The sequence below is a fragment of the Gymnodraco acuticeps genome, unplaced genomic scaffold (genome assembly GCF_902827175.1).
Source record: "Gymnodraco acuticeps unplaced genomic scaffold, fGymAcu1.1, whole genome shotgun sequence".
Lineage (NCBI taxonomy): Eukaryota > Metazoa > Chordata > Actinopteri > Perciformes > Bathydraconidae > Gymnodraco > Gymnodraco acuticeps.
This window is the reverse complement of record NW_022991331.1, coordinates 417,795-444,988: the sequence shown is the minus strand read 5'-3', so window position 1 is coordinate 444,988 and position 27,194 is coordinate 417,795. Positions and strand designations below refer to the sequence as shown.

General features: G+C 40.5%; 1 protein-coding gene across 1 annotated transcript in view; it reads right to left on the bottom strand.

Annotated features, from left to right (window-relative positions):
* Positions 1-32: 32 nt before the first annotated feature.
* The window catches only part of LOC117562560 (contactin-4), a gene marked incomplete at its 3' end in the record, with an annotated part of 120,518 nt that continues 93,356 nt past the window's right edge, over positions 33-27,194 (bottom strand). The window contains 9 exon segments of the mRNA XM_034240410.1: positions 33-213; positions 9,942-10,057; positions 10,148-10,382; positions 10,813-10,883; positions 12,033-12,182; positions 14,077-14,235; positions 18,882-18,999; positions 21,128-21,300; positions 21,861-21,988. Coding sequence (XP_034096301.1) covers positions 33-213; positions 9,942-10,057; positions 10,148-10,382; positions 10,813-10,883; positions 12,033-12,182; positions 14,077-14,235; positions 18,882-18,999; positions 21,128-21,300; positions 21,861-21,988 — 1,331 coding nt within the window.

The window sequence follows — 27,194 nt, the reverse complement described above, 5'->3', positions numbered from 1 at the left end:
AGAAGAAATAAAGCTTTTGTGGTTGGCCTCACGTGGTTTCTTGGTGGTGATGTTGAGAGCGCGGCTGCAGGGTCCGAGGCCGGCGCTGTTCTGGGCTCTGACTGCGATCTGATAGGCTGAGCTGCCCTTCAAGCCGGAGAGCAGAGCCTTGGTGTCGATAACCCTCGCTGCCTCCGCTTCACTCTGCTCAGACCCTTCCTCCCAGAAGAGAACCTTGACCAAAGATAGAAAGGTTACCAACGGACCTTCAGTATCTCCATTTTCCATTTATAAAACACAAGCCGGTACAAAATGGTTGCATCTGTGTCAAATCAAACCTTATTTATTTAGCCAATGTCCTATTAAGAGACACACTATGTGCTTATAATGAGAATATTGTAGAATAGAGTATTATTTATAGAGTGCATATAGGTTGTCACAAATCTCGTAATCTATTGGCTGTCAATGATATGTTTTAGGGGCAATATTGTTGGGGTTCTGGTGTACACTCAGGCCAAGATTCGGCCAATTTTTTTTCAGTCAAATCAGAATAGAGTTGCGATACGACGTCTACAATTGGATTGTTTCACAAGCAGCCATTTTACAAGCAATTCTTTGGGCGTGAAATCATTGTCTGGCGATATAACATTGATTTCAAGAGTGTTTTTTATACAATGTGTTCCTTCTGAATGTGATTGGTCATTACTGCTCTGACTACAAATGGGAAACTACCGCTACCAAATGACTGTTACATATAGAAGCAGACATTGTTCATAATGGCGAGATTAGGCTGTCAGAAACTGTCTTAAGGAATATGACAAGAAGACATTCTCTGCAAAGCTTATACAAGACTAATGTATTCAAACCAAAGACTTCTGAGGTTGTCTCAGTTAAGTCTTTTAATATGCTTAGCCAGTGTTTCAAGGACCAAAACACTTCCATACTATCAGTTCCTCTACTGTAATTCCTGAGGCAGTCAAACCTGCATTTTGAATGATACTGTATCTAACAATACCAAAAGCATGCACTGGGAGCAAGACATGATAAGGAGGCCTTTCAGAATCTGTATTCATAGGGAAATTATTTATGACCCTGACACGAGACAGGGAACCCAGACAGGAAAATGTCAAACAGATGGTCGGAGAGTAGGTACTTATTCAATTGGCTGCACACAGATTTTCAGCGATCTTGCTCGGGAAAGCAGATTAGCGACAGGGCCTGGAGTTGCTGATAACAGATGCATCTAGGGGATTTTTTCTAAAGCCAGCAGTTTAATTAAAGCAGTTACACCATCGCTTGGGAGAATACCTGAGCAGAAGGAGTTTAGTCAACTTTGCTACGAATCTAAAAACACCGATAGAAGGATGAAAGAGAAGGATCTAAGGAGACTTAGCTGCATCTTAAAGTCTTATAGAGACTGTGGCAGGAAAGTGCATCATACGGTACCTCCAGTGTTTCAACAATACCAATGTTTGTGTGTATAGTAGAGATATTTCATTGGTATGTTCTTATACCAAGCTTGAATTTATATACACAATCCAGTGGAGATAATTTAGAGATTGGGTGACTTTGCCAACAGTACAGTGTCAAGTGTAAACTTCCAATGTTTTCAGTTGATGGCCTCTTATTATATTTCTCTGCATAGTAGAAAATATCTGAGAGGAAGTTACGTGTAAAGATTGCTCCCAACTGAACCCCAAATTATCAATAGCAGCTGAAGCTAACAAAGAACATGCATAAAAATCCGCCTAATAATTTGGGAATGTCTTCCAGAAAGTAGTCTGGTGTATGAAAGCTGTTAGAAATTGGCATACCTGGCCAACAAATACATCACAGTAGAAACCTAGTGGTACTTTTAACACCTATAATAAGCACCTCATTTGTTAAATAACTACATTTTGTGGTTTAGAGTCATGTAAGCGACTCGCCCTGCTCTGTGACATCCATTGATATAGGGAAGGTTACTGACTTGTGTATAACATCACACACTTTTAAAGAGTAAGTTGGATAAGTCAAAATGTAATACATCTCTTTTCATTTTAGCCCAAAGTGGTTTGTTGGGTTAGAATCAGTCTACTTTTCTTTTACAGATAAAAACGATGACCCTTGGTGTAAAAAGCACCAGCCATTTGGAGTAGTAATGTGGAAAGTTGGACATAACTGAGGTTTCAGGGCTTAGTGACATGTAGGAAGTCATGCAGGGCTGTGCAGTAACATTAAAACCATTACTGTTACATTTTCGAACAGAGACAATGCTGGTGGGCAACTTACCAGGGATCCTTTTAGCCTGGCAGGTGGAAATTAGCCAGCTACCTAACATTGGCATATTTACAGAAATAGTGATAAATGTGTGTTGTCCTTTATGAAAATAAATGACAATGCATGACCAATGTCATCCAATTAGTCTGGTACCTCTCCAAGGGGCGTTATCAAGAGTGTGAAAATCAAGTACATTTCAAATTATATAGCACCAGATCGTAACAGAAATAAATGAAAGCCAATTTTCATTACGGGAATAATTAGATTGTTATTTTTGCATAGATGCAGTGTGAAAGTGTAGCATTAACATGTCTGTCAATGCAAACAAAATACATTGTTTAATCAATCATCTATCTATCTATAGAAATGTACACATCAGCTTGGTTGAAAATGTCATCCTTCAAACACGCCGAATAAAAGACAAACTTTTCTAATTAGCTCTTTCAATTTGCTTGAAATCTCCAAATAGGAGGAGAACAACTCAAACATGACCTTTTGAGTTTATCTGCGAAAAATAATAGGTCGTTTTTTTTAGTTTGATAAATATTGTTTAGGCAAGACAAGGCAAGTTTATTTGTATAGCACCTTTCAACACAAGGCAATTCAAGGTGCTTTACAAAAATGAAAGACATTCAGACAAAGGCATTTAAAAACAGTCATTAAAAAGAAAAGATAATAAAAGAAACATTAAAAGAAAAAATACATTAATAAAAAGTACATGAATAAAAAGTTACAGTGCAGTTTAAGATATGAATAGTTCACACAGAAGTTCCACTTTACTGATGCCTTTCTTTAAGGTTTCTCCGAACATGAGCTGTGTACGCTTGTATGGCACATACGTCCCGAGCAGCATACACAGAGAAATCAGCCAGGACAAAGTCCCCAGACTCTGATTCCCTGGGGTTACTAGCCCCAAATGTTCATCAACCAAAACCGAAACACAACCGCTGAGTTTCAATTATAAGCAGCGGCAAAAAGAAAAGTCTTCAGCCTGGATTTAAAAGTAGTAAGAGTTACTCTACAGTCCAATTATTACACAACTTAGTCAAATACTTAATTCTTATTGTTCAATTTGGACATTCCAGAGGTTTTGACCGACTACAGACCGTTGTGAAGGAGGATCAAGGGACTATGTGCAATCATATCAATCCACAGGAAGAAGTCCAGTCAATGTCAGATGTGGACAACAAATATTTGTCTTCTCCGTCAGAAACACCATGGAATATTTTTTGTGGGGAGCACGAAACGTTGGATTCGTGATGGCTAATCTCTCCCCGTAAAGAAAAGAAAAAGAGCGCAATTGAAGGAAAGAGGCTAAAAGACAGAGCGATGGACGTCAGAGAAATCTACAGAAGAAGACAGGAAGTCAACAATAACAGGAAAACAGTATGGGCTCTGTCAGTGTTTAAAGTCTGGTGAAAATGAAAATGTGAAAAGACTTGGACAGTTACAGAAAACCCAGATCAGTGCTGCCGTCACTTCTGGTTACGTTGCTATCGTACCAACTTGGAACTTGGACTATTTTTTTTTCTTAGTGGAAGCAATATGATGATTTTTAAATCAATACAACAATTATGTTTTTTTGTTCTGAGGAAAAAATCATAATTCTGAAAAACGTTTTTTTTTTCAAATCCTCCCAAAAAAAAAATGTGGCCCTAATCCTCTTCCGTAAATTAGTATTCAAAATCAGGTCAATAGTTTATTTAGTAAGTTGCCAGACAAGAGGCGGGATAATGTGCGGCAAGGCGGTCATTAATGAAAAAAAAGACCGAAATGGTGATCAGGATCCCGACGCTCTCATAATGCATTCTCCAAGTTAAAGTGAGGCAAAAGGGCAAAACACTGCCCTCTCAAAAGTGAATCCTACCATGTTCACGACTTTTGTAGTGGTGTTTAGTTCTAGATGCAAAAAGCCTCAATCGTGTGTGCTTCAAAGTGTTGAGATGTTGAGTTTCCTGGAGTATTTTATACTTTCTCAGTCTGTTGGAGCTGTAATTAGGTTCAAAGCGTTCAGTCAGTGAAGGGGTACTCTAAGCCAGGGGTTCCCAACCCCCGGTCCGCGGCCCGGTGTTACTGCCGGGCCGCGGAATAGCTGTGAGTTTATCGTAATATTTGCAGAATTATAAATATATAAAAATATTTTATCATAATATTTTTCGCACCTATACCAGTCATATTATTTCATCCAGTAGCCTAGTTAATCTTTCACCAGAAAAACGTTGAAAATGGCTTTTATGATGTTCCGAGGGATTCGGCGGCTCAGCCAAAGGCCTCTTGTGCGCACGAGAAAGTTACTGGTGCGCCAAGCAGGAAGAGGAGCGTTTAATTGCAGACTGTTATGTTTATGTGGGGAAATGGCAGTGCATACATTATTTGAGATATATTTCAAACTCGGACTTCCTTTTAAGGACATGTCGGCCAGGGGAGTTATTTGTTTAAGCACCGGATTGGCAAAACAGGAGAGTAAACCAGTCTGCCTTGATCTATGAATTCATGTCCGGGACTCTCACGGTATCTGCTGCCCGCAGCTGTTTATAGAAGGAAAGCCTCCTTCACTTCATGAAATGGCTGCAGGATCAGGAGGCAGCGGGACGTATACTCCGCCTCTGAGAAGTGTAGCACCAGCGCGCCGAGAGCTGTGCCTTTTTACGCACCGCCTTCACTGTGTTTACCTTCATCAGAACAGCGAGTGACTGCAGGCTGCTACGTGTTAACCACACACATCTCTACACACATCAAACTGCCCGATTTCTCCCCCTTTTATTAGTTTTATGAAGGAGATGTCCAGTCACCAAGGCGCATGATGTGTGTGTGTGTGCACCGGCATTTGTTTTCAAATGACCATGAACAGCAATTGACACACATCTGGCTAACTCCATAGGTAACCTATATGCGGGTGTTCCCAAAATAAATTAGTTTAATCTTAATCCCGATGTAGTGAGAAAATGCTATCTGAGTGCACCGGAACGAACGTCACTATCATAATATCTTCTGAAAACACACACACACACACACACACACACACACACACACACACACACACACACACACACACACACACACACACACACACACACACACACACACACCACACACACACACACACACACACACACACACACACACACACACACACACACACACACACACACACACACACACACACACACACACACACACACACACACACACACACACACACACACACACACACACACACACACACACACACACACACACACACACACACACACACACACACACACACACACACACACACACACACACACACACACACCTCTGGTTTAAAAACTGAATAACGTCGTTTTTTTGGTTTTCCGCTTTTCCCGAAAAACCAAAAAACGACACCGGTTATTTTTTAAACGTTGTTAATATGTTTTGGATGCATAATGTTCTAGTATTTGTTCAGGCTGTTACATACAATTAGCCTCTGTTGCTACCTGCTGGTGGTGAGTAAATATTAAAATCAGTTCAAATTGACAACCGGTCCGCGATTTTTTTTTCATGTATCTGCCGGTCCTTGGCACAATGAAGGTTGGGAACCCCTGCTCTAAGCGCTCCTGCTATCTCTATTCATATATACAGAACAAGAACCAAAAGGTTGGGTGAAGTGGAACGTAAATTGTAGGGTGTGGTGTTGAGTCATCATCCTCTCATGCAGTGGAGATGCATCTCTCATAACTTTCAAACAGTTGTTCCAATCAAAACTGTATGTGACGACAATGCCACTGAGGAAATGCTTTACATGCCACTCCGTATACTTGTCTTCAGCAATAGTCAGGTTTGACATGAATGTGCATTTGTCATTTTATAACACGTCAGGTAGAGTGTTTAATGACTCTTCTCTAATATCAAAAGGCAATGCTTAAATATTATTTGTTTGCCACTACGCATGGAGAGCCCTTTGAGGCTGATCTATCCTGCTGGGACCGGAGTATTCTCCAGGCGCTCGGCTCCACAGGAGAGGATTTTATCAGCTCAGACTGCAGTTCTTATTCTTTTTATTTACCCGATTCTTTCTTTGTTAGAAATAAATGCATACAGGTTTTATAGAAATATATGACTAACAAAGCTTTTGTTCTGACAAGGACCAAACATTTTGATAAAACGCACAAACACAATAAAACATATTTGATGTTGAGATCAGGGTTAGCATACATGGCAGAGACGATGATTAACACCGTAAAGCCGAGGAATCAGTAGTGTTTGCTATATCATTCTCAATAAATAAATCCCTTCTACGTGGTTCTAAAAAGAAATCACATCTTGGTTTCCAAAACTACAGCTCTCTGATGAAATATATTTTTGGCGAAGTACTGTGTTCTGGCAGACCATACAGACAGGACATTATGAACGAGCTGTGCGCTCCAGTTTCACCGTCTCACTCTCTCAGGAGGTTCTGGACATCCTCGTCTGGGACATTCAGGTAGAACTACAGAAGGAAGTTATTTCAAGATTTCTTTCAGGGGACCATAGATAATACAGTTTTTATTTCAACTATTTATTTGAAACTCAGGAACAGCAAGTATTCTTTTCATGTGCTAGCCAACAAGCCACCATTTTACTTACACGTTTTAAATGCAAGTCTTTTGCCGTTTTTATTGACGAGCCACTTGAACTAATCCAATCAAGTCGTTGGTACACCAACTTACTTAAACACATTTATGTCAGGGATAGCTTGTCCAAAGGAGTCTCTTCAATGTATCTTTCTATAGAATAACCTTCATGAACAACACCACTGACCCCTTTGTTAGCAGTATGAAGATATAACAATAAAGTCACTGCAGTCTACATATACTCTTTCCAATAGCCCAGCACAGCGAGGGGGTTATGCTTATGGTTTTATGTACTGTATCTGTTGGATGGGAGAATAACAGCAGCTTAAAACGTGATGACAAGTCACTTTTAACAATGTGGCCATCAGTTATTGTGTGTATAAATTAGGGCTGTGCATCTTCACTGGCCTCACGATTCGATTACGATTATCCTGTCAACGATTCGATTCAATTCGATATCCCGATGCATCCCGATGCATCACGATTCAAACCAATGCGTTGCATCCTCAATTTTCTATATTACTGCACATGGCTTATTTTTCATCAATGCATACATGCAGTAAATACATATGAACTCTCTTTTTATTATTTAGAAAGTGCTTCAGAAATCAATAACATAAATGTCTTGACATTAATTTATAAACCAAAATAAATGAATTGTATAGGTCTAGCCTCCCTATATCTGTGTGTGAAGTTGTTCCATCCTCAAAAACAAAAAAATAATGCTTCTGCAGTCTAGCTGCAGCTTCTAGCAACGGTCTTCTGTTAAAGAAAGGACACTGAATGTCCTGAATGTGGCATCACACACAGGACTTGAGTCTGAACACAGCAGACAACAGGAGTATTTGCAACAGCATATAACAACTAAAATACTGCATGTGGGTGCACACTTACATTCTCTGTCTTACTGTTACATAAATCCCATGAATGTATGAGATTAAATTAGCTTCATTATATCTCAGTGATTAAGTGAATAATAAAGTTTCTATCGGGTCACTATCAGCCTGTCACTCATTATTTTCAGGGAGGGGGCGGGGCTTAGAGGAACAGAGGAGACGGTGATCGCGGAAGCTTTTTTCCTCCTGCCTTCACAAACTTTACACACGTATATATCGTCTGAAAATTGCTAGAGGACATTCATACTCTGCAATCCAAGACTTAATTAAATCCACCAAAAACCTGACATGATTGTAACGCGATTATTTTTGAAAAACATAAATCCCTGTGCCGCAGCGACACGGAGTGATTCAGAGCGGGTCCTTCTGCTGTTGGTTCTGGACTGGTGGTGTTGTGTTGGTGGATAAAGCAGACTGCTCCGTGTTTGGTGTTGCTGTGCCGCTGTCACGTCTGTTCCCTGATTTCTGCGTCACCGACCGATTTGATATTAAAGTGACAGAAAAAAAAAACGTTATAGTGAAGCAACGTTACTACGCTATAACCGATTATCTTCCGTCACTGCATCGATACCGAATCGTCCACGTCCGCATCGCAATGCATCGTAGAAACGATTATTTTCAACACCCCTAGTATAAATGTCAGTGCCCCCTTTAAACCATTCCCTTACATCTAGGCAACTGCAGGGAGAAAATCATTGGCAAATTGTTTACTTATACACTCCACACCTTGAGATTTTCTTCTTTGTATCACCACATATTAGCCCTCAGTCTAATTGCAACTGTATTGGCCAAGTTCTCACTCTAGCATTTAAATAAATGAAGCCCTACATGAGACATATCTGGAAAAACACATGGAGCCTGTCTGAGGTAACAATCCAGAGCAGTGTTGGGGCTAAACTAATTTCCTCCTTCTTTCCCAACCTTTCAAACGGAAACTACTGTTCATGTCCCTAATGAAACCAAGTCAATTGACAATATACAACCGTGACTTTAATAACGTAATAACTGCACTATTTTTACCTATCCAAGTACTTTTGTTGACCAAAACCAATTCGACTCGTCAACCATGTGTTCAAAACTGTATCTGTAACCTGTAGAATTCTCTGTAAAGCGAATACGTTTTCCTCAAAACCTTATGAAGAATGCTATGGGGACGTCATATTGGAGGAGGTCTTCTGGGTATCAATGAAAAGTAAACTTTGTTGTTTAGTCAAATCAAGTTTTGGTTGTTCAGTTAGGAAAACTTGTGTTTTTACGTGTGATTCAATGCCAAACTCTTTGTATAAACACTCAATGTTGGAACATTTCTGAAACTAAATACCTTAACTTAACATTAAATGAGTCACTTTCAACAAATTGACTCCGCATATGTTCATTCAGAATATATTACTTGATAACTTGACTAAAATTGGCAACTTAATTGCTAAAAACAATGCACCAGGTGGCACTGTTTAATGATCACTGAAACATTATTCGTGAGGCAACGTATGCTTTAATTAGATACATCAAAATGTGTCAAAAAGAAAAAACCCAATGGACTTTTTTTAGAGAAGTTTGTTATTATGGAAATTAGAATTAATATCTACCCACAAGACAAGCCTTTCATTATGTCGCATGAATCTGGTTCACCCAGTTGCAAGAACTGTGTTCAATAGTGTTTTCATTTTTCATCATGAATATTCATGCGAACATTTGCCTCACCTCACCTCAACTAAACTGCTCCGTCTAGCGCCAAAAAACTGGCATTGTCGTGCGTTATAACAATATGTAGCAAACACTTGCAATGACCTCAAAGCTTCTCAGCATAGTTCGAGCCACCTGGGTATACCCTACCTTGGAAAGTATCTAGGGTTTTAGCAGAGAATGTTATTTTTATCTAGGTTTTCCACAGCCAAATCCCTAGTGTTGGTTGTACAGGATAGTGATGTATGATGTTCACACTTTCTTTTATTTATTTATTTTTCTGAATAGAGCTCTCAGGCAGCTCTTGGTATCGAGGTGTTTTGGAGACTGGAACGGCTGCAAACAGACTTCTTCATCCCCTAAATTAGCTCACTGCCGCTTCACCACGTGCAGTATTTCAATGTCAGAACATTTCCACGTTGTCGCCACCGGCGGTTCTATTCTAATGAACGCCGGCTTATTGTACTGTCAGTCATTCTGGGATTATTGTCTACTCTTGTTGGAGTTTTCCTTATGGCACTATTGTTTCAACTTTTATTTTACATACCTCATATGCAATGATCTTCTCGCTGCTGGACCCGGGGGCAATAGGCTGCCAGTACACCTCGATCTCAGACGCTGACACAGCACGGGCCCATACTCTGGATGGCGCCTCGGAGGGCTCTAAAAACATGAATTATGCATGCATGCAATTAAGAGTGCAGTCACTGTGATCAACTTCTGTTTGCAGCATGTGCAGGTTCATTCTCTCACCTTCCTCTGCGGATAAAACGGTCAGGATGCGGCTGAACGGCCCCTCTCCCATGCTGTTGTAGATTCCCACTTTCACTTCAAACTGGGACAGAGGAGCGATGCTTTCGTTTCTGTATATATATCTCGATGCATCAGGCGACACCAGCACTGTCTGGATCCAGGTGCTGCTGCCAAGTGGGCGGAAAGCCACAACGTAGCCAAAGTCCTCTCCGCTCTGCTGTTCCTCTGAAACCGGCTGAGAGAAGACAGGAAAGTTACGCCTTTGACCCACACAACTGTGAGCAGAAATTGAATTAGGGGAGTTGTAAAAGAAAGTTAAAGAATAGTGTTTTATGTCTAACAAACTATGGAGAAAATGCACCTACCCAGCAACTTTCTACTCTTAGAAACACATCCAAAAAATTGCAAAGTTGTCACCTCATTCTGGATTTACTCGTATGAAATTTGCACTAGCTCTGTATCCTTATTCTGATTTACACAACAGGGGGGAGTCAGCAGGCAGGCAGCAAATCAGAAAAGCTCTGCCTTTAATTAAAAGCCATTCCACTGAAGCCAGGCCAATGCAGGAACACAGTGACTCTGCCAAAAGTCTTTTCTCCTCTAAAGATTTAAAGAATGCTCCGTCACAATGAATGCCCACTCAGAAATGTTAATAATCCTCTTACCTCCCACATGATGACAAGTTCTCCTCGAGCTCCTCCGCCACCACTCACACTAACTGGTGCAACCTTGGGAACTAAGCAAAAAAACCAAACATAATCATCTCCTCGTTTGGGTTGTTAAGTCTCAGGCAGGTGCTGCAGAGCTTTGAATAACAGTTCTTGTTTACAAGAAAAACACGTTTATCCCACGGCGGAGGAATTGGGTTGTTATTGACAGTTGCATTACCGCCCATGTAAGGTGACGCTATTAGCCGAGTGTCGTATATCAGCGCCATGTGTGAGGCACGGCAGGAAACTTGTTCCCTTGTGATTCAACCAGCGGGATATAATTACTCAGCTAACCAGCTCGAGAATAGACGCTTTCATGTGGATGCCTCACGGTCACACATTTCTGTCGATTCATTAAGCGTATTGGCAGACAAACACAAAGTTGTGTTGAGATTAAAAAGTGGGCTGCAATTTCATGAAAACGAACAACACAGTTGAACAACACCAGTGGCGAACCGTGTCTATCACAACTGGACCTTCTGTAGATACACACACCCCCCTCCCCGGCGTTATAATGTCCGTCTTTTCACTGAATTGTCGTCTTGAAAAGGGTACTCACAATAATTCTGCAACAACTTCATGTTCACCTGTTGCACTTGTCATTTCAACGTTAAAAACAATAAAACGGCATGAATTGCTTCGTCGCATTCATCTAGATCCTCTGTCTCGAGCCAGTTAACTAGCGGGCCTTCTAGAGCACCCTGGAACTGAGGGGAACTCTGAAAGAACACGCCCATTGGCTACAAATCAATATATGATTGGTTGATCAAACTGTGAGTCCAAACGTACGCTCTCATTCAGAGCAACGGCCAGGGCATTCGATCAAGGATGTAGAATACCTTGGTTGAAGGATAACCAGATCTGATTGGTTGCTTTCACAAAACCACTGAAATGCGTAGTGCATGGTCCGAGAAGGACAAACAAATCAACACTGTAATATTACAGATCAACAACACAGATACCATTCTCATTTATTCATTTTATTACATTTTATTTATATAATTAAATCGATTGTTTGTTTGTTTATCTGAGTGTTCCAGGGTATTCTCTGAATACCTTGAAGGCCCTGACGGTTCGCCACTGAACAACACATGGAGCACTAAAGGAAACGGTTGAATCACGTTTTCCAAGGGGGACTGATTGTTATAAATAGGGACAACAAGCTGAGAGGGTACCTGCTGCTTTGGTTCGGGTCTGTTTTGAAGGCGTGCTGGGTTCTCCAACACCAACACTGTTGATTGCAACCACCCTGAATTCATAATCCACCCAGGGGTTCAAATCTCTCACTGTTGCACGCATCATCTGTCCAGGCACAGAATCAGGAACTAGGATTAAAGAATTTAGAGTTTAGATGTGTTTTACTGAGGCACATTTCACATTTTGTTTCCAGCAAATAGAAAACATTTCACCAAACTAAAGTACATCACAAATGAAATGGATACATTTGATTATATATTCCAATAGAGTGGTGCAGCGATGATGCATTTGTGAATGCCATAACCTGAAGTTAGCATAGCAAGGGTTCCCTCAACAAAAAGCAATTGGGTTTCCTCATTGGATTTCGATATATTTAATATAAGTTTAGTAGCCAACACACTTTTTTTTATACTTACCACGTTTTGTTCAGCAGGATAATCTTCACATATTACCAAATGTTGTGTTCTAAAGCGTAAATGCAATCGGCAGATCTAAAAAGCTAACGTTAGGCTCTAAACAAACTACATCAAAGTCGCATGGCTGCGCGTCACAACAACTAGATTCATGGCAGATTTGTGTCAGCGTGATTAAGTAGTCTCGCTCAGCCACTTGTTAGCAACCATGGTTTAGATTACACTTCTGACTCAACTTCGGACATTCACAAGTGGAGTTATGTATTTTATGTCGTAGAACAAAACGGCCAAATGTTTTCAGGAGGTCTTGTTAACCACACATATTTCACCAAAATCATGTTAAAAAACCTTTGACTTCGAGACGAGGGAAGCTGAAGTGGTAAAAGTCTTTTCCGCGTTTTAGGACTCATTACTGCACCACTCTATTACAAGAAGCGTGGTCATTTTACTTTCATTTGTAGTCTGGTAAATATGGAGCATTCGCAATAGAACAAATGACAGGAAACCAAAGGAAATAAATGATTATAAAGGCAATACTTCCTATTCCATTATCGCCAGAGAATACCGATACATTTTGTTCTAATACTTAGTTAATCTCCTGTATCCTGTGTTATTAACGAACCTTTCATAATCACACTTACAACAGTCTAAGTTGAAAAGCCTCTATGACATACGGTACTCAATAGAAAAATGAATATCATTAGTTTCACAAAGGTAGGATTTATTATGCGGTTGAATAGTGGAGTGCATTAGTTGAATTAGTTCATCGTGTCTTTAATGTAATCCAGTCGGTTACCTAACTGTCAGTTGCTGTGTTATTTCTTTGCTTTCCAGCCATCGTTGATTAACGGCTGTGATTGGGAATTATGCTTTTTGGTTTTTTATTTTGAAAAACTTAAAATGTAATTGGTATAGCAGGCACATATACAGTGGCTGTTTCAACAAAAGCTTAACAGATGACAGCTACAGTATATCTGTATTGATATCTGATAGAAGAATATGAAGTGGGAAACTCAAATAAAGACTTTTGTTTGATGAATTGCAGTGTCTTCATAACATACATTTCAATTTTATTTTCAAATGTGCTCAAATCATTGTCAATTGTATTTTTTTTAAACGTTCAAATTTGAAAAGAAGGGGGCACTTCAGGTGTTTACACATGAATATCAGTTTACTTGTAACACAGATTGCTCCTCTAACTGTAAACACAAGTGTTAATTGGCCTCTTTAGTGGTGAATGCAACTTTCTGAGAAAATTATATCGGAAATCTGAGATTTTAAACAGAAAGTGTGTGTTACATAGATGGGTTTTGGAGTCTTGAGGCATTTGCATTTACTGGTCAGGGAAGACTTAATATAAGTTATGAGTCTGCGTACACAATTAATAACAGCTGGTAAATTAATATTATTGGATATTTTGTTACTATTCTTTTAAACCCCTAACCCCAATATCAGTATCTCCATAACCCTAACTCTAACTCTAAATGCAATATGATGAAATACAGAGCCTAAAGTGGGCCACTTTAACACTGTGATCATTTGTGTTTGTCTATTAACCAAGCAGTAAGTATTTCTCTTATGTATCAAGTTAAAAATAATTAGCTGTTACCTGTTCTCACAGTCTGCCAGCCTATGGAGAAGGGGGTCCTGGCCTGCACCATGTACCTGGTGACAGGACTGTGGTTGTCAGGTCCCGAGCCCCAGGACAGCTGCACAGTGGTGTCAGTGATGTCCGTCACCACCAGGCTCTCCGGGGCACCAGGGGGTCCTGCAACATCCAGAAACACCTGCGTCAGTTGCATCGCAGCTGAATAAAATGAAATCACTTCAGGGTGGCACGGCAGACTCAAGGGTGATTCATAACTCGGATAACAACCTCCATTCAGGGCTAGTGAATATATAATGGGTTCTATTGAGAGTATCAGTCAAATCAATATGCTGATTAGTGCAGCTCACTGAAGTTAGAACATCTACTGTTCGAGTGTTCTTATTTTAGAGGGTTGAGAAAGGTGATGGTACACTAAGAGGTTTTTTCCCTGTATCTGTGAGTTATACCAACACTAAGCACATTAAGGGAATCTATTTACTCCAATGGGAGAAGTGAACTTAAGCAAAGATTTGTACTGATTATGCTGCCCCATTGTGCCAAATTGAATATTACACATAGCATATATCAGTATGCAGGTATAAACCGAAGAGATGGAGGGGAGGTTGGTTTCGATTTATGTAGAAAATGAAATATAAGTCATGTCTCCCCCGTCTCATCATGGGCAACATAAGATTATTGGCTAATGACAATGGATGAGCTGAGTTAGCTAGGAGTCACACAGAATATCTTGACCGATTGAATGAAGGTTACTTTGGATTAAAGTGTCAGCTATATAACATGTGATGTAATTATTCAGATGGACAAACCACAAGAAAAATGTAGTTTGTGTTAGACTCAGCGACAGATTATCACGAGATTTGTCAATTCAGAGATAGCCAAGGTTCGCAATCACGTTAACTTGTATTTTTTAATGCTAACCATGTTGTTATTTTGTAACCATATAATGTTGGCTAAAAAAAAATATATACATTAGACTGTACCACGACAGAAAGAGTATATTATCTAATACCAGTGGCATAGCTCGCAAATGGTCATCTTTTGTTGGACCACTGGTGGTCGTGAGCGCCCCCTAGTGGTCCGCGAGTATATTGGTAACATTTCACATTTGAAATAAATAAATACATTTAAGTTTTCCGCACTCTCGCGGGAATATCTCCGCAATGGATAGAGCTAAAGTTTCATGATATTTTTTCGATTGCATGATATGGCCCAGCACAACACCTCCGTCACACATGTTGCCACTTGTTTGTACCATTTTCAGGCGATTTGTAATCTGTTCTAGAAAAACGATGCGATGTTGGATATTTGTGGAGTTAGGTGGTCCGCGAGTGTTTTTTTATTGGTTAAGTGGTCCTTGGTATGAAAAAGTTTGAGAAACACTGGTTTAGAGCCGATTTGGCTTCAGTTGAAACGCAGAATGATTTGTCAATTACACATGCAAAGTTGGTTATTCTCCACAACTCAAAGAAACCACAGATGCACACTTCATGACCGAGTTTAGGGTTAGAGTGCTTTGCAACATGTGAAAATCAACCTCGTACTTTTGAACGAGTTACAGTTTGACTTTTCACCATGCTATATTCCTCTTGGACAATTTGGCACATTGTTGTTCAAAAAGGTTTGCACAAATGTCCTGATTAGAAATAAAAAGATATCAGAAAATACACGCAGAGAACAGCAGTGAGTTTAAACCATTTTTAAAAGGAACATCTTACTCATTCTTACTTTGAGTTCAACTGAATTCTAATTCAAGCTGAAAATACTTCACTCAAACAGCAGTCTTTATAGAGCCATGGTTGACCAAACAAACCAACCAAGAGGAGAGAATTACACTTTGAATTCAACAATAACACAAGAGGTAATTAATGACCAGGATTTTCAATTGGGATCTTATTGGAATTAGGGAAAGCAGCGACATGAGACCAAACAAACAGAAGGGACTTTGGTAACTGACATGAGACTTCCTGCTAAGCCCACAAATCTGCAGAAGTCGCTCTGAGCCCTCAGCGGGACTACCTGCTGCTGGAAGGAGATCACTGGGTATCAACAATGCTTGGTTGTAGATTATGCACACAGTAACATCCAATCCGTACGTCAAAGCTGCAAAGTCTGGGCTGCCAACTCCTGCTGTCATGCTTTGCCTTTCTGAACATTCCAGACACATTACAAAAACTTGAAATCTTGCCAAGTACTTTGTCTAATATCTAGTCAGAATGTGTCTTTGCACTTGCTATAAGACACAATAACTTCAGAAGTAACAATGCAGTGAGATATAGGCTCTTGTTTTTAGACAATGCATCATCTTGAGTCAACAAATCTTATTTTGAGTTGTATCTCGGGTGAAACTTGTATTTATTAGAAAATCAACCACATCAGAAAACAGAACACTTTTGCGGCTTATATTGTAACACAGAATGTCCTGATTCTAGTCAAATATAGTTCGAAATGAGTTCTATTGGCAGATTTTTGTACTTATTTCAAGTGAAAACATCTTGTTTTCATTATTTTTTCAACTTGTTTTTGGAGCAGCATTTTTTTCCAGTGCAACCGTATTATTTTCCTCTCCATTTGGTTATCAATTTAAATCGTGGATGACTGGCTGTGATTTGTTGTTTACAGTAAGAAGGATCGGGCCAAAAGTGTGACTGTCACGATCTGTCTTTATGGTGTCTTGTCTTGTTTCATGTTTTATTTTGAAAGGTCTTCACTTCCTGTCTTGCCTGTTTCTGTCTGCGTTGTGTCTTGTTTAAATCTGTCTGTGGTTCCCGGTCGTTAGTTTCCCTGGTGTGTCTAATTTACCTGATTGTGTTCACCTGGTGTCCCTGTGTTTTCTCCTCCCTCCTCCCCTGTGTCTTGTTTCTGTGATTAGTCTTGTGTGTATTTAAGTTCTGGTTTTTCTGTCTGTCTTTGTCGGTTCGTCTTTTGTCATGACTAGTTCGTCGGTGAGTGTTCTGTTTTGTCGTTGTTATCACCTAGCCTTGAAATAAAGGAATTCTCACTTTAATCTGCATTTGGGTCCTACCTGCTTCACACACCGTGACAGTGACTGGATGAGTGAGAACATAAGCAGACATCACCACTCCCCTCCAATTTATATTCCATGAGCTTTTTTGGAGCACTCAGTAGAGCAGGGGTGCCCAACCTTTTTTGAACTGAGAGCTACTTTTAAAGTTGCCAGTCTGCCGAGATCTACCAGTCTAAATAGAGAGGCGTAGCCATTACTGACGGCCTACTATTTTTCCAGTGCAACTGTATTATTTTCCTCTCCATTTGGTTATCAATTTCAATCGTGGATGACTGGCTGTGATTTGTTGTTTACAGTAAGAAGGATCAGACCAAAAGTGTGACTGGATGAGTGAGAACATAAGCAGACATCAGCACTCCCCTCCAATTTATATTCCATGAGCTTTGTTGGAGCACTCTGTAGAGCATGGCGCCTCGTGAATGAAAACAGCAGTTGTCCTTGTTTATATGGAGGATGTCTTGGCACTCACAACCTCCCTCTTTCATGACTATCAACATATAATGTTTTTTCAATCAAAGTCCTACCATGTGATTTATTTTCTATAAATCTTTTGCATTTTTGAGATGTATTCAGGCCACCAGTACCTTTATGTAAGTGACAATGTTGAGAAGGGGATGACAGGCTGCAATCAATGGCATCAATGACTGTTTTGTAAAAAATTGGCTGTGACAAAAGTAACCATTTAAATGTAAGCAACATTAAAAGAGGCACTATTAGGCTTTTCGTGGTTTTCCCTTTCCTGTGGTGTGTAGCCGGCCAGCTAACCAATCAGAGCTGACTGGGCTCTGGTTTCAGACAGAGGGTGAAACGCAGTATGAGACAAATAAAGAGCTTTTTGAACATTAAGTAAGGAAACATGTCACAGAAGAGGCACAACATCAAATATGAACCTGAACATGAGCGTTATACATGTCGTCTTTAAACATTCTATCCTTAATGATCCATTTTTAAATTATATATTGGACATGTTTCTTGCTGGGTAAGAAAACTCTAGTCCTGCTGAGAAGATAATCATCAACATGCAAGATGAAAACAATATTGCAAACTTCCATTTCCTAAAAAATATGCAAAGGAAATGTGATTTAAAGTGAATGTCCGTGCATTGCTGATATTCAAACCGAACCTTGCAGATAAGACTTGAATAAAATATTGCATTTCTTTTTATTTCACATGGATTTGAAGAAGGTCTGCTTATCGTTCCCATACAGATATGATCTGATGTCTCATCTCTGAAGTGGAGGGAAAGTTTCAGTTGAAGTTTCTTTCACATTTGAGATGAATCGATCCACCAACTCTTGTATTTCAGCCTTACTTCGTAATATTTCACCTATTTTGAGCACTTTCACACTTCTTCATGCTCAAATTGCAATAGTGCATAAAAACAGTAACAACAGGCTGCCAACCACAGTGGATTGAGGGAACACAGTTTAACAAGTACTAGGTACATTAGGATAGTTTTGAGCATTATACCTATTAGGGACTGTCAACATAGAAAGAATATTGCATATCCAAAACGATGCAGTCCAGATATTAATGTTTTTAAGTTAGAACCCATGCGTTTAACAGAATAATTCATTTCAAAATGTTCATGTTGTCAACCGGAAAGTGTGTTTTAGCTGTTTTTCTCCAAATCTCTGACATCTTGATGATACAGCTCTAACCTGGCAGCAGTGCCATATGTCTGTTAAAAAAAAAAAACACACTCCACAAAAAAAGGAATATAAAACCTCCAGAGTCCTAAAAAATGACAAGCACTGTGAGAAAGGAGGAAGAGGCATACCTCTGACAATTAAGTCTGCTGCTGCTGAGACAGTGTCAACTTCAGTGTGCACCATACACACGTACTTCCCAGAATGCTTTAGCTGAATGTTCCTCACCATCAGGTCACCTGCAAATCCCTAAAGGCAAAGAAAACATTCGTATTAGAGTCTGGCAGAGGAAGAAAAACAGTCAGGAAAATCACACATACAAATCCTTGCTTAGTCATACGCAGTAAATCCCATAGGAGGAGTTCAACACCAGCAGAAAAAAAGATGATGTGACAGTCAATTAATTCAGCTTCTTAATGTAACGAAGGCGACATAAAAATGTTTCTCCTAAGGATCAGTGTTTGTTTTACCCTTACAGCTCAGATACATGTCTTTCTTTTTAGCAGTGCGTGTGCACCCACACACTGTTTTGATTTTTTCCCAGCAAAATGCAGTAATTCAGAAATCACTCCCTTTGTGTTCAAAGCAAAGGCAAGTTAAACAGCTGTTGTGATAATGTTCACGGTGGAAATGTCAGTGCTGTGCTGCGACTTCAGAGGGCCTGGTGTGCAGAATCACAGGAAGCATAGATCTTGTTATTACAAACATTTAGGCTCCTTTGTTCGGGGAGAAATTGATTGATTTGCTCTTAGAGTGAAATCACCTCGGGGAAGGAGAAATGTCATCCCTGTTTGGTTTCCCCCTCAGACACAACATACAGTGACATCAGCTGACATCTGTGAATTAAGTGTAGCCAGTTTCTGACACATGGGCTTAAAAGTAAAATCCGACCTTAAACAACACATTCCCTCGGTGCCTTTATGTTGTCATTCATCCAGTCTGACCTATACTTACAGGTGGAGTTTGACATTGTGAGAAATACACATATTACTACGTTGCCAAGAAAAACAAGAAACGATTGATAATATTCTGGAGCGAGTGCTATCAGGCTGTTAGCCTAGCTTAGCATAAAGAATGAAGGCAATTTGATAATGTTCCTGCAGCACCTGATAGCTCACTTATTAAATTATGTTTCCATCTGTCCACTAAATGTTCAGCTACAGCCAACAGCAACTTATCTTGGAATAGCATACTTATTAAAGAAAACGTTTTACATGTACAGTAGCCTATAGCTGTCCAACGTAAGGTTACAATGGGTCAAACAGCTGGATATTTTTTAAAGTGATATAATAGGGTAATAAGTGACCTTACTTAAAATCCACCTGCCAGCCTAATGGTTAGTTAGCCACTAACTGCCTTTTTGTTCTGATCAAGTACAAAGTGTTAAAACCTGTGCTTTACATGTAGGCCTATTGCAAGGCATTATTTTTGAACTACAGCAAAAGCTAAGTTAGCCATTTCTGCCTGGTTTCAGTCTTTATCCAACTCCACTGGCTCCCTGTTCATTCCCGTATCAACTTCAAAAACCTACTGCTCACTTACAAATCCCTACATAACCTGCCCCCCCCCCCCCCCCCCCCCCCCTATCTGGCTGACCTTCTTCAGGGGTACACCCCCTCTCGCTCCCTCCGCTCCTCCTCAGCTGGTCTGCTTACCGTCCCCACCCCACGCCCTACATCCATGCCCACGCCTCGTCACCATGGGTGCTGGGCTTTTAGCAGTACTGCTCCCAGACTCTGGAACTCCCTCCCCCCGCACATCCGACAGTCAGACACAATCACCATATTCAAATCCCAATTAAAAACCCACCTGTTCAAATCTGCCTACTCACTGTAGTGCTCCCCATTATATGTTTCATTTGTGTCCACTTGACTGTCTCCTCCATGATTTCCTGTTTGTGTTTTTATCATGTTCTGTTGCCTATTAGTGTTTTATTTTTTTAAACAAATTGTACGGTGTCCTTGGATGTCATGAAAAGCGCCTAAAAATAAAATGTATTATTATTATGCTAGGCTAGGCTAACTAGTGTTTGGCCCAAACCCAATACTTAAAGCACAGGCATGAGAGAGGAAGTAATCTTCTCAAGAAAGCAAATCTCCAAAGCTATTCCTTCAAGATCTTTCCCAATGTCTGAAACAGTCAGTTTTGTTTTATTCTAAGTGAACTTATTACAGTGCCAGGTTTTGTTGAGGAAATAGATGATTTAGAAGAACACAGACATTTTTTGAAAATGAATAACATATACTATCATAGACAGGCACAAAAGCATAGTTCTCAAAACCTTCAATATCAGCTCTAGCTTTAACAAAACCCGATGTAGGTGAAGTCGTTGGCGCTGATTTAATTTTTACAAAAATAGCACTGATATAATACATACCCCTCCTATCATCTCAAAGTGCTCCTGCCTGCTGAAATCTATTGCTTTCCCGTTGAAAAACCACTTGAAGATGGGACTCAGGGACGAGTCACTGGACACCTCGCATGGCAGCACGAGGCTCTGTCCAACGCTGGCATCCAAACTCAAGGGTGGGACTATAATCTTTGTTGGATCTGCAGCATAGTGGAAGATAAAAAGAGTAATATTTGTAACTGTATCTCTATACAATCCATTAAAATGAAGAAGGTAATAAAGCTTAATTTGTCCAGATTAGCCAGACAGATTCTGCTCTAGCGATGTAATTAAGTGACCTTAAATAACTTCACTTAGCAAGCCAATCCCTCCCATAACTCAGTGATGAATAATTAAACACACTGCAATCACAATGTCGAGGAATCCCGCTCTATAATCATCATTATTTAAAAACACAAAATCTGAAAATGCGACAGCAGCTCTTTTTTAAATTAAATGTTAGTGACAAAATATTCCTCACTCCCAGCTACAGACGGCGTTGGTTTGCCTCACTCAGCTACATGAACAATAACTCACAGCTGACAAAACCACGGATGACTTATACGTCTGTCAAACCCGCAGGAACATAAAACGGTTATATATTTCATTATCAATTTCATGCTCGAGTTAGAATTTATTTTCCCTTAACAAAAGTTTAAACCCTAGGCTTTAAAAAGGCACAGCAGTGAAAACCTGTGAAGGAAAGAAAAAAAAGAAATACCTTTTACGACCAGCGTTCCTGTGCTGCTGGATGTTCCAAAGTGGTTTTTGGCCAAGCATGTGTACCTGCCTCCGTCAGATTTGGAGATGTTGGTGATACGTAGAGTCCCATCCTCCGTGATAGTCTGTCTGAGGAGAGGGACAAAACTGAAACAGCCTGTCTTGAGTTTCCATTGGCATAATTAAGTAAATGTTTATTGTACAATGTAATGACTGTAGAATAGCCGCCATTTAGAATGGTTCCCTATAAGCCTTGTGTTATCCCGCCGGTCACTATTGTTGCCGTCGACATGTTTACTCTTTCTGTTTCCAGTTTCCACATTGAAAAAAGTTAAGTTATTGCAAATGCATTTATCAATACTAGATACCTTAAAGATTATGTTCACCAAAAATCATTGTACTATCTTTACGTTAACATTCTTTACTAGCCCTTTATCTGGGAGCTTTGAGGCAGCCATTCTCTTGGTGCAACCAGGAAGTGAACAGCTCCAGTCATGTGACAATTTACACTGAACATGTGACATTGCATATATTTCATTGAGACCCTTTATTTATCCAATATTTTCTGGAAATACATTGATATACACTGAACAAAAATATAAACTCAACACTTTTGTTTTTGCTCCCATGATGAACTCAAAGATCTAAAACATTTTCTATATACACAAAATAACCATTTCTCTCAAATATTGTTCACAAATCTGAAAAAATCTGTGATAGTGAGCACTTCTCCTTTGCCGAGATAATCCATCCCACCTCACAGGTGTGGCATATCAAGATGCTGATTAGACAGCATGATTATTGCACAGGTGTGCCTTAGGCTGGCCACAATAAAAGGCCACTCTGAAATGTTCAGTTTTATCACACAGCACAATGCCACAGATGTCGCAAGTTTTGAGGGAGCGTGCCATTGGCATTCTCTGAAACGCCTTTGGAGACGGCTTATGGTAGAGAAATGAACATTCAATTCACGGGCAACAGCTCTGGTGGACATTCCTGCTGTCAGCATGCCAATTGCACGCTCCCTCAAAACTTGCGACATCTGTAGCATTGTGCTGTGTGATAAAAGTGAACATTTCAGAGTGGCCTTTTATTGTGGCCAGCCGAAGGCACAGATTTGTTTTCAGATTTGGGAACAATATTTGAGAGAAATGGTTATTTTGTGTATTTAGAAAATGTTTTAGATCTTTGAGTTCATCTCATGAAAAATGGGAGCAAAAACAAAAGTGTTGCATTTATATTTTTGTTCAGTGTATACATCAGTAACATTTATAGAGCCTTATAAGTGAAAATATGTGTTACGGTCACTATTGTGATCAATAGAGTGGCGAAGTCCCGCCCATCTACTTCCGACCCATGGGACCTTATTTCGGAAAAATTATGTATTGAAGTCAAGAGGAGAGAAAACGTATCTTTCGATCCCATTTGAATTGTGCCACGAATTACACATATGATGTTTGTCAAAAAAGTCAGTTTGTCGTAAAACTGTTGAAATTTAAGACAATGAAAAATACGCAACTAGAACAGTGGCGAACCGTGTCTATCACAACTGGACCTTCTGTAGATACACACACCTTCGCCTCTCTATGGGACTAAATGGGTTGATTAACAATGCAATTCCATCTGCCTTTGGGTCCCATCCTCCCTTTCACAATAAAAGCCCTCGACAGATTGGGCGACTGTGGCTTTGAGGTCGTCTTTAAATCAGAAGGTTTTGGGTTTGATCCCAAACAATGCAGTCAACATGTCAATGTATCCTTGGGCAAGATACTTTCTGTAAAGCGTTCTGAGGACTGGTTAAGTGCTATATAAATACGTACCATTGATCATTACAAACACACTGCATGACTCCCTATCAGAGAGCGTTTTGCCAAGGGGCTTCTCAACAAAATAGCCTCGATTAGATGTAACAAAAAATGCCGTGCTGTTGCTTTGAGGAAACAAAGAGATGCAGTTCATTGAATCTACTTGAAAACGCTGGGAGTTTCCCCTTTCATTTGAAATGAAAAGTGATACAAAATATGTGTATCTATCCAGCTCAATATAAAGAAACTACTTCATGTCTGTAATATGATGTATTTCTTTAAGCCGTTCAAACCTTTTATCTTATTTATTTCATTTCGAATGAAGGCTTCAGAATCTATTCCAAAAGTATATTTTCACGCCTCAAAAGATTACAATTACATTACATTACATTACATTGCATTTAGCTGACGCTTTTGTCCAAAGCGACTTACAATAAGTACATTCGACCAGGAAGACACAACCTTGAAGAAAACAGAATCATATAAGTATATCAGGTTTCATAGAGCAAACATTTCAAGTGCTACTCAACTGGATTTAGGTAATCCAGTCCTTTATTAGTATAAAAGTGCTTCGTTAATTGTTCTAACGCTCGAAGTGGAGTCGAAAGAGATGAGTTTTCAGTTTGCGCCGGAAGATGTGCAAGCTATCTGCCGTCCTGATGTCAATGGGGAGCTCATTCCACCATCCTGGAGCCAGGATAGCAAACCCACGTGTTTTCGCCGATGGGAACTTGGGTCCCCCTCGCAGCGAGGGCGCAACGAGTCGTTTGGCTGATGCAGAGCGTAGTGCACGCGCTGGGGTGTACGGTTTAACCATGTCCTGGATGTAGGAAGGGCCAGATCCATTCGCAGCACGGTAAGCAAGTACCAGTGTCTTGAAGTGGATTCTAGCAGTTACCGGAAGCCAGTGAGGGAGCGGAGGAGCGGAGTGGTGTGGGAGAATTTAGGAAGGTTGAAAACCAGACGAGCCGCTGCATTCTGGATGAGCTGCAGAGGTCGGATGGCACATGCAGGTAGACCAGCCAGGAGGGAGTTGCAGTAGTCTAGGCGTGAGATGACGAGAGCCTGGACCAGAACCTGAGTCGCTTTCTGAGTCAGCTGGGGACGTATCTTCCTGATGTTGTAAAGCGTGTATCTGCAGCAGCGGGTTGTAGCAGCGATGTTTGCAGTGAAGGACAGGTTGTTATCTAGGGTCACACCCAGATTCCTTGCAGTCTGAGTCGGGGAAACAACTGAGGTGCCGATGTTGATTGTCAGGTCAAGAGTTGGACAATCTTTTCCCGGGAGGAAGAGCAGCTCAGTCTTGTCAAGGTTGAGCTTGAGGTGGTGAGCAGACATCCACTGAGAGATGTCAGCTAGACAAGCAGAGATGCGTGCGACGACCTGGGTCTCTGAGCGGGGAAAGGACAGAATTAATTGGGTGTCGTCAGCGTAGCAGTGGTAAGAAAAACCATGCGGGCTAAGGACTGATCCGAGCGAGTTTGTGTACAAGGAGAAGAGGAGGGGACCAAGAACAGAGCCCTGAGGGACCCCCGTAGTTAATTGACAAGGGTCGGACTCAGACCCTCTCCAAGTCACCCTGTAGGTACGGTCTTTCAGGTATGAGGTGAGGAGGGAAAGTGCAGAGCCTGAAACTCCAAGTTTTTGGAGAATGCGAAGGAGGATCTGATGATTCACCGTGTTGAATGCAGCAGACAGGTCCAACAGGATGATGACAGAGGAGAGGGATGCAGTTTTGGCAGTGTGCAGTTCCTCCGTGACAGCAATGAGAGCAGTTTCTGTGGAGTGACCTGCCTTGAAACCAGACTGGTGCGGATCCAGAAGGTTGTTCTGATGGAGATAGCAGGAGAGTTGTTTAAAGACAGCGCGTTCAAGTGATTTAGACAGGAACGGGAGGAGAGAGACAGGCCTGTAGTTTATAACATCAGACGGGTTGAGAGTGGGTTTCTTTAGGAGAGGGTTTACTCTTGCCTCCTTGAGACTGTTTGGAAAGTGACCAGAAGTTAGAGAAGTGTTGATGAAATGGGTGAGAAACGGTAGAATATCAGGGGCGATAGTCTGAAGGAGGTTTGAAGGGATAGGGTCTAGAGGACAGGTGGTAGGGCGGGCAGAGGTAATGAGGGTAAGAACCTCACTTGGAGAGAGAGGGGAAAAGGAGGTTAGTGTGTTGGTGGAAGGAAGGTCTGGTGACCCAGCGGTGAGTAAAGGTGAGTCAGAAAAAGAAGAGCGAATATCATTAACCTTTTTTTTCAAAGTGGGTAACAAAGTCGCTTGACAGAAGTGAGGAGGGGGGAGGAGCTTTTGGAGGGTCCAAGAGGGTGGAGAAGATGGAAAATAGTTTTTTAGGATTGGAATAGGAAGATTGGATCTTATCTTGAAAGAAAGTGCTTTTTGCCTGAGAGATCGAAGCAGAGAAAGAGGAGAGGAGAGCTTGATAGGTTAGGAGGTCGTCACGGTGTTTGGATTTCCACCATTTCCGCTCTGCTGCCCTAAGGACGGTTCTATTAGCACGCAGTGCATCATTTAGCCATCAATTATCTTATGTGAAGCAGAACAGATTTGCTGTAGGGTCAGCATCAGTATTGACAGCACAATATCTTAAATGCACATATTAATTGGATACACAACAGGCCACCAGGGCGCGGATAGGAAAAAGAAAGTAGCATAAGAGAGGCAATTTTACCAGGGTCCTTACCTGCAGCGTTATTGCTCTACAACATGTGGAGATGCTATCAAAATGCTAAAAGACTTTTCTTAATAGTCATAACATGGAGACATACCGTATTATATCAGGCTCTAGCTAAAGGAATCATGTGAGTGTGATGAGCGCTTGAAAGAGACGTGACGAAAGCAACAATGACACAAAGGAAGGTTGACCCTATTGTTGTCCGGTTGAAACAGCTTGTGACTTCCTTTCATGAACTATATGTCCCATTCGCTAGAGATATTGTGGCCATTTATGGTTGATTCAAAAGATACAATATACAGAAGCAGCTTTTGTTTTGCTTTATCATGTTGTTTAAGCGGATGCTAGTTTGCAACTAAGTGCAGGATTTTCTTTTCTTACAGTCCCGACACCATTCACCAATAAGTAGGGCAGCCTGTATGTAGCCTGAGAAGCCAAACTGAGGGCAAAAAAGATTGGAATGTACTTGTCGCGCACTAGCTATCGCTCATTAATCTCATATATTTCAGTGGTCAATCAAAATAAGTTTGTATCAACAACTGTTATATTTTCTCATCTGAACTGTATTGAACACTATTCAGAGAAATGACTATTGAGAAATGTAATCTTAAAGACTAAAATTGAGGCAACAAAAACAGGATTCTAATATTGTGTATACAGTATATATATTTATAATACATAAAAGTTGATCCAAGAGCACTTATTGTTCATGCCACGGAAAGCATGTAAACATTTGCATTAATGAGGGGGCTAATGCGCTCCTGACCTTTGGCTTGAGTAAATCAAACAGAAATGTTGCGAGCAGCCGGCACAAAAATCTAACAATTCCACATTGGCTCTACAT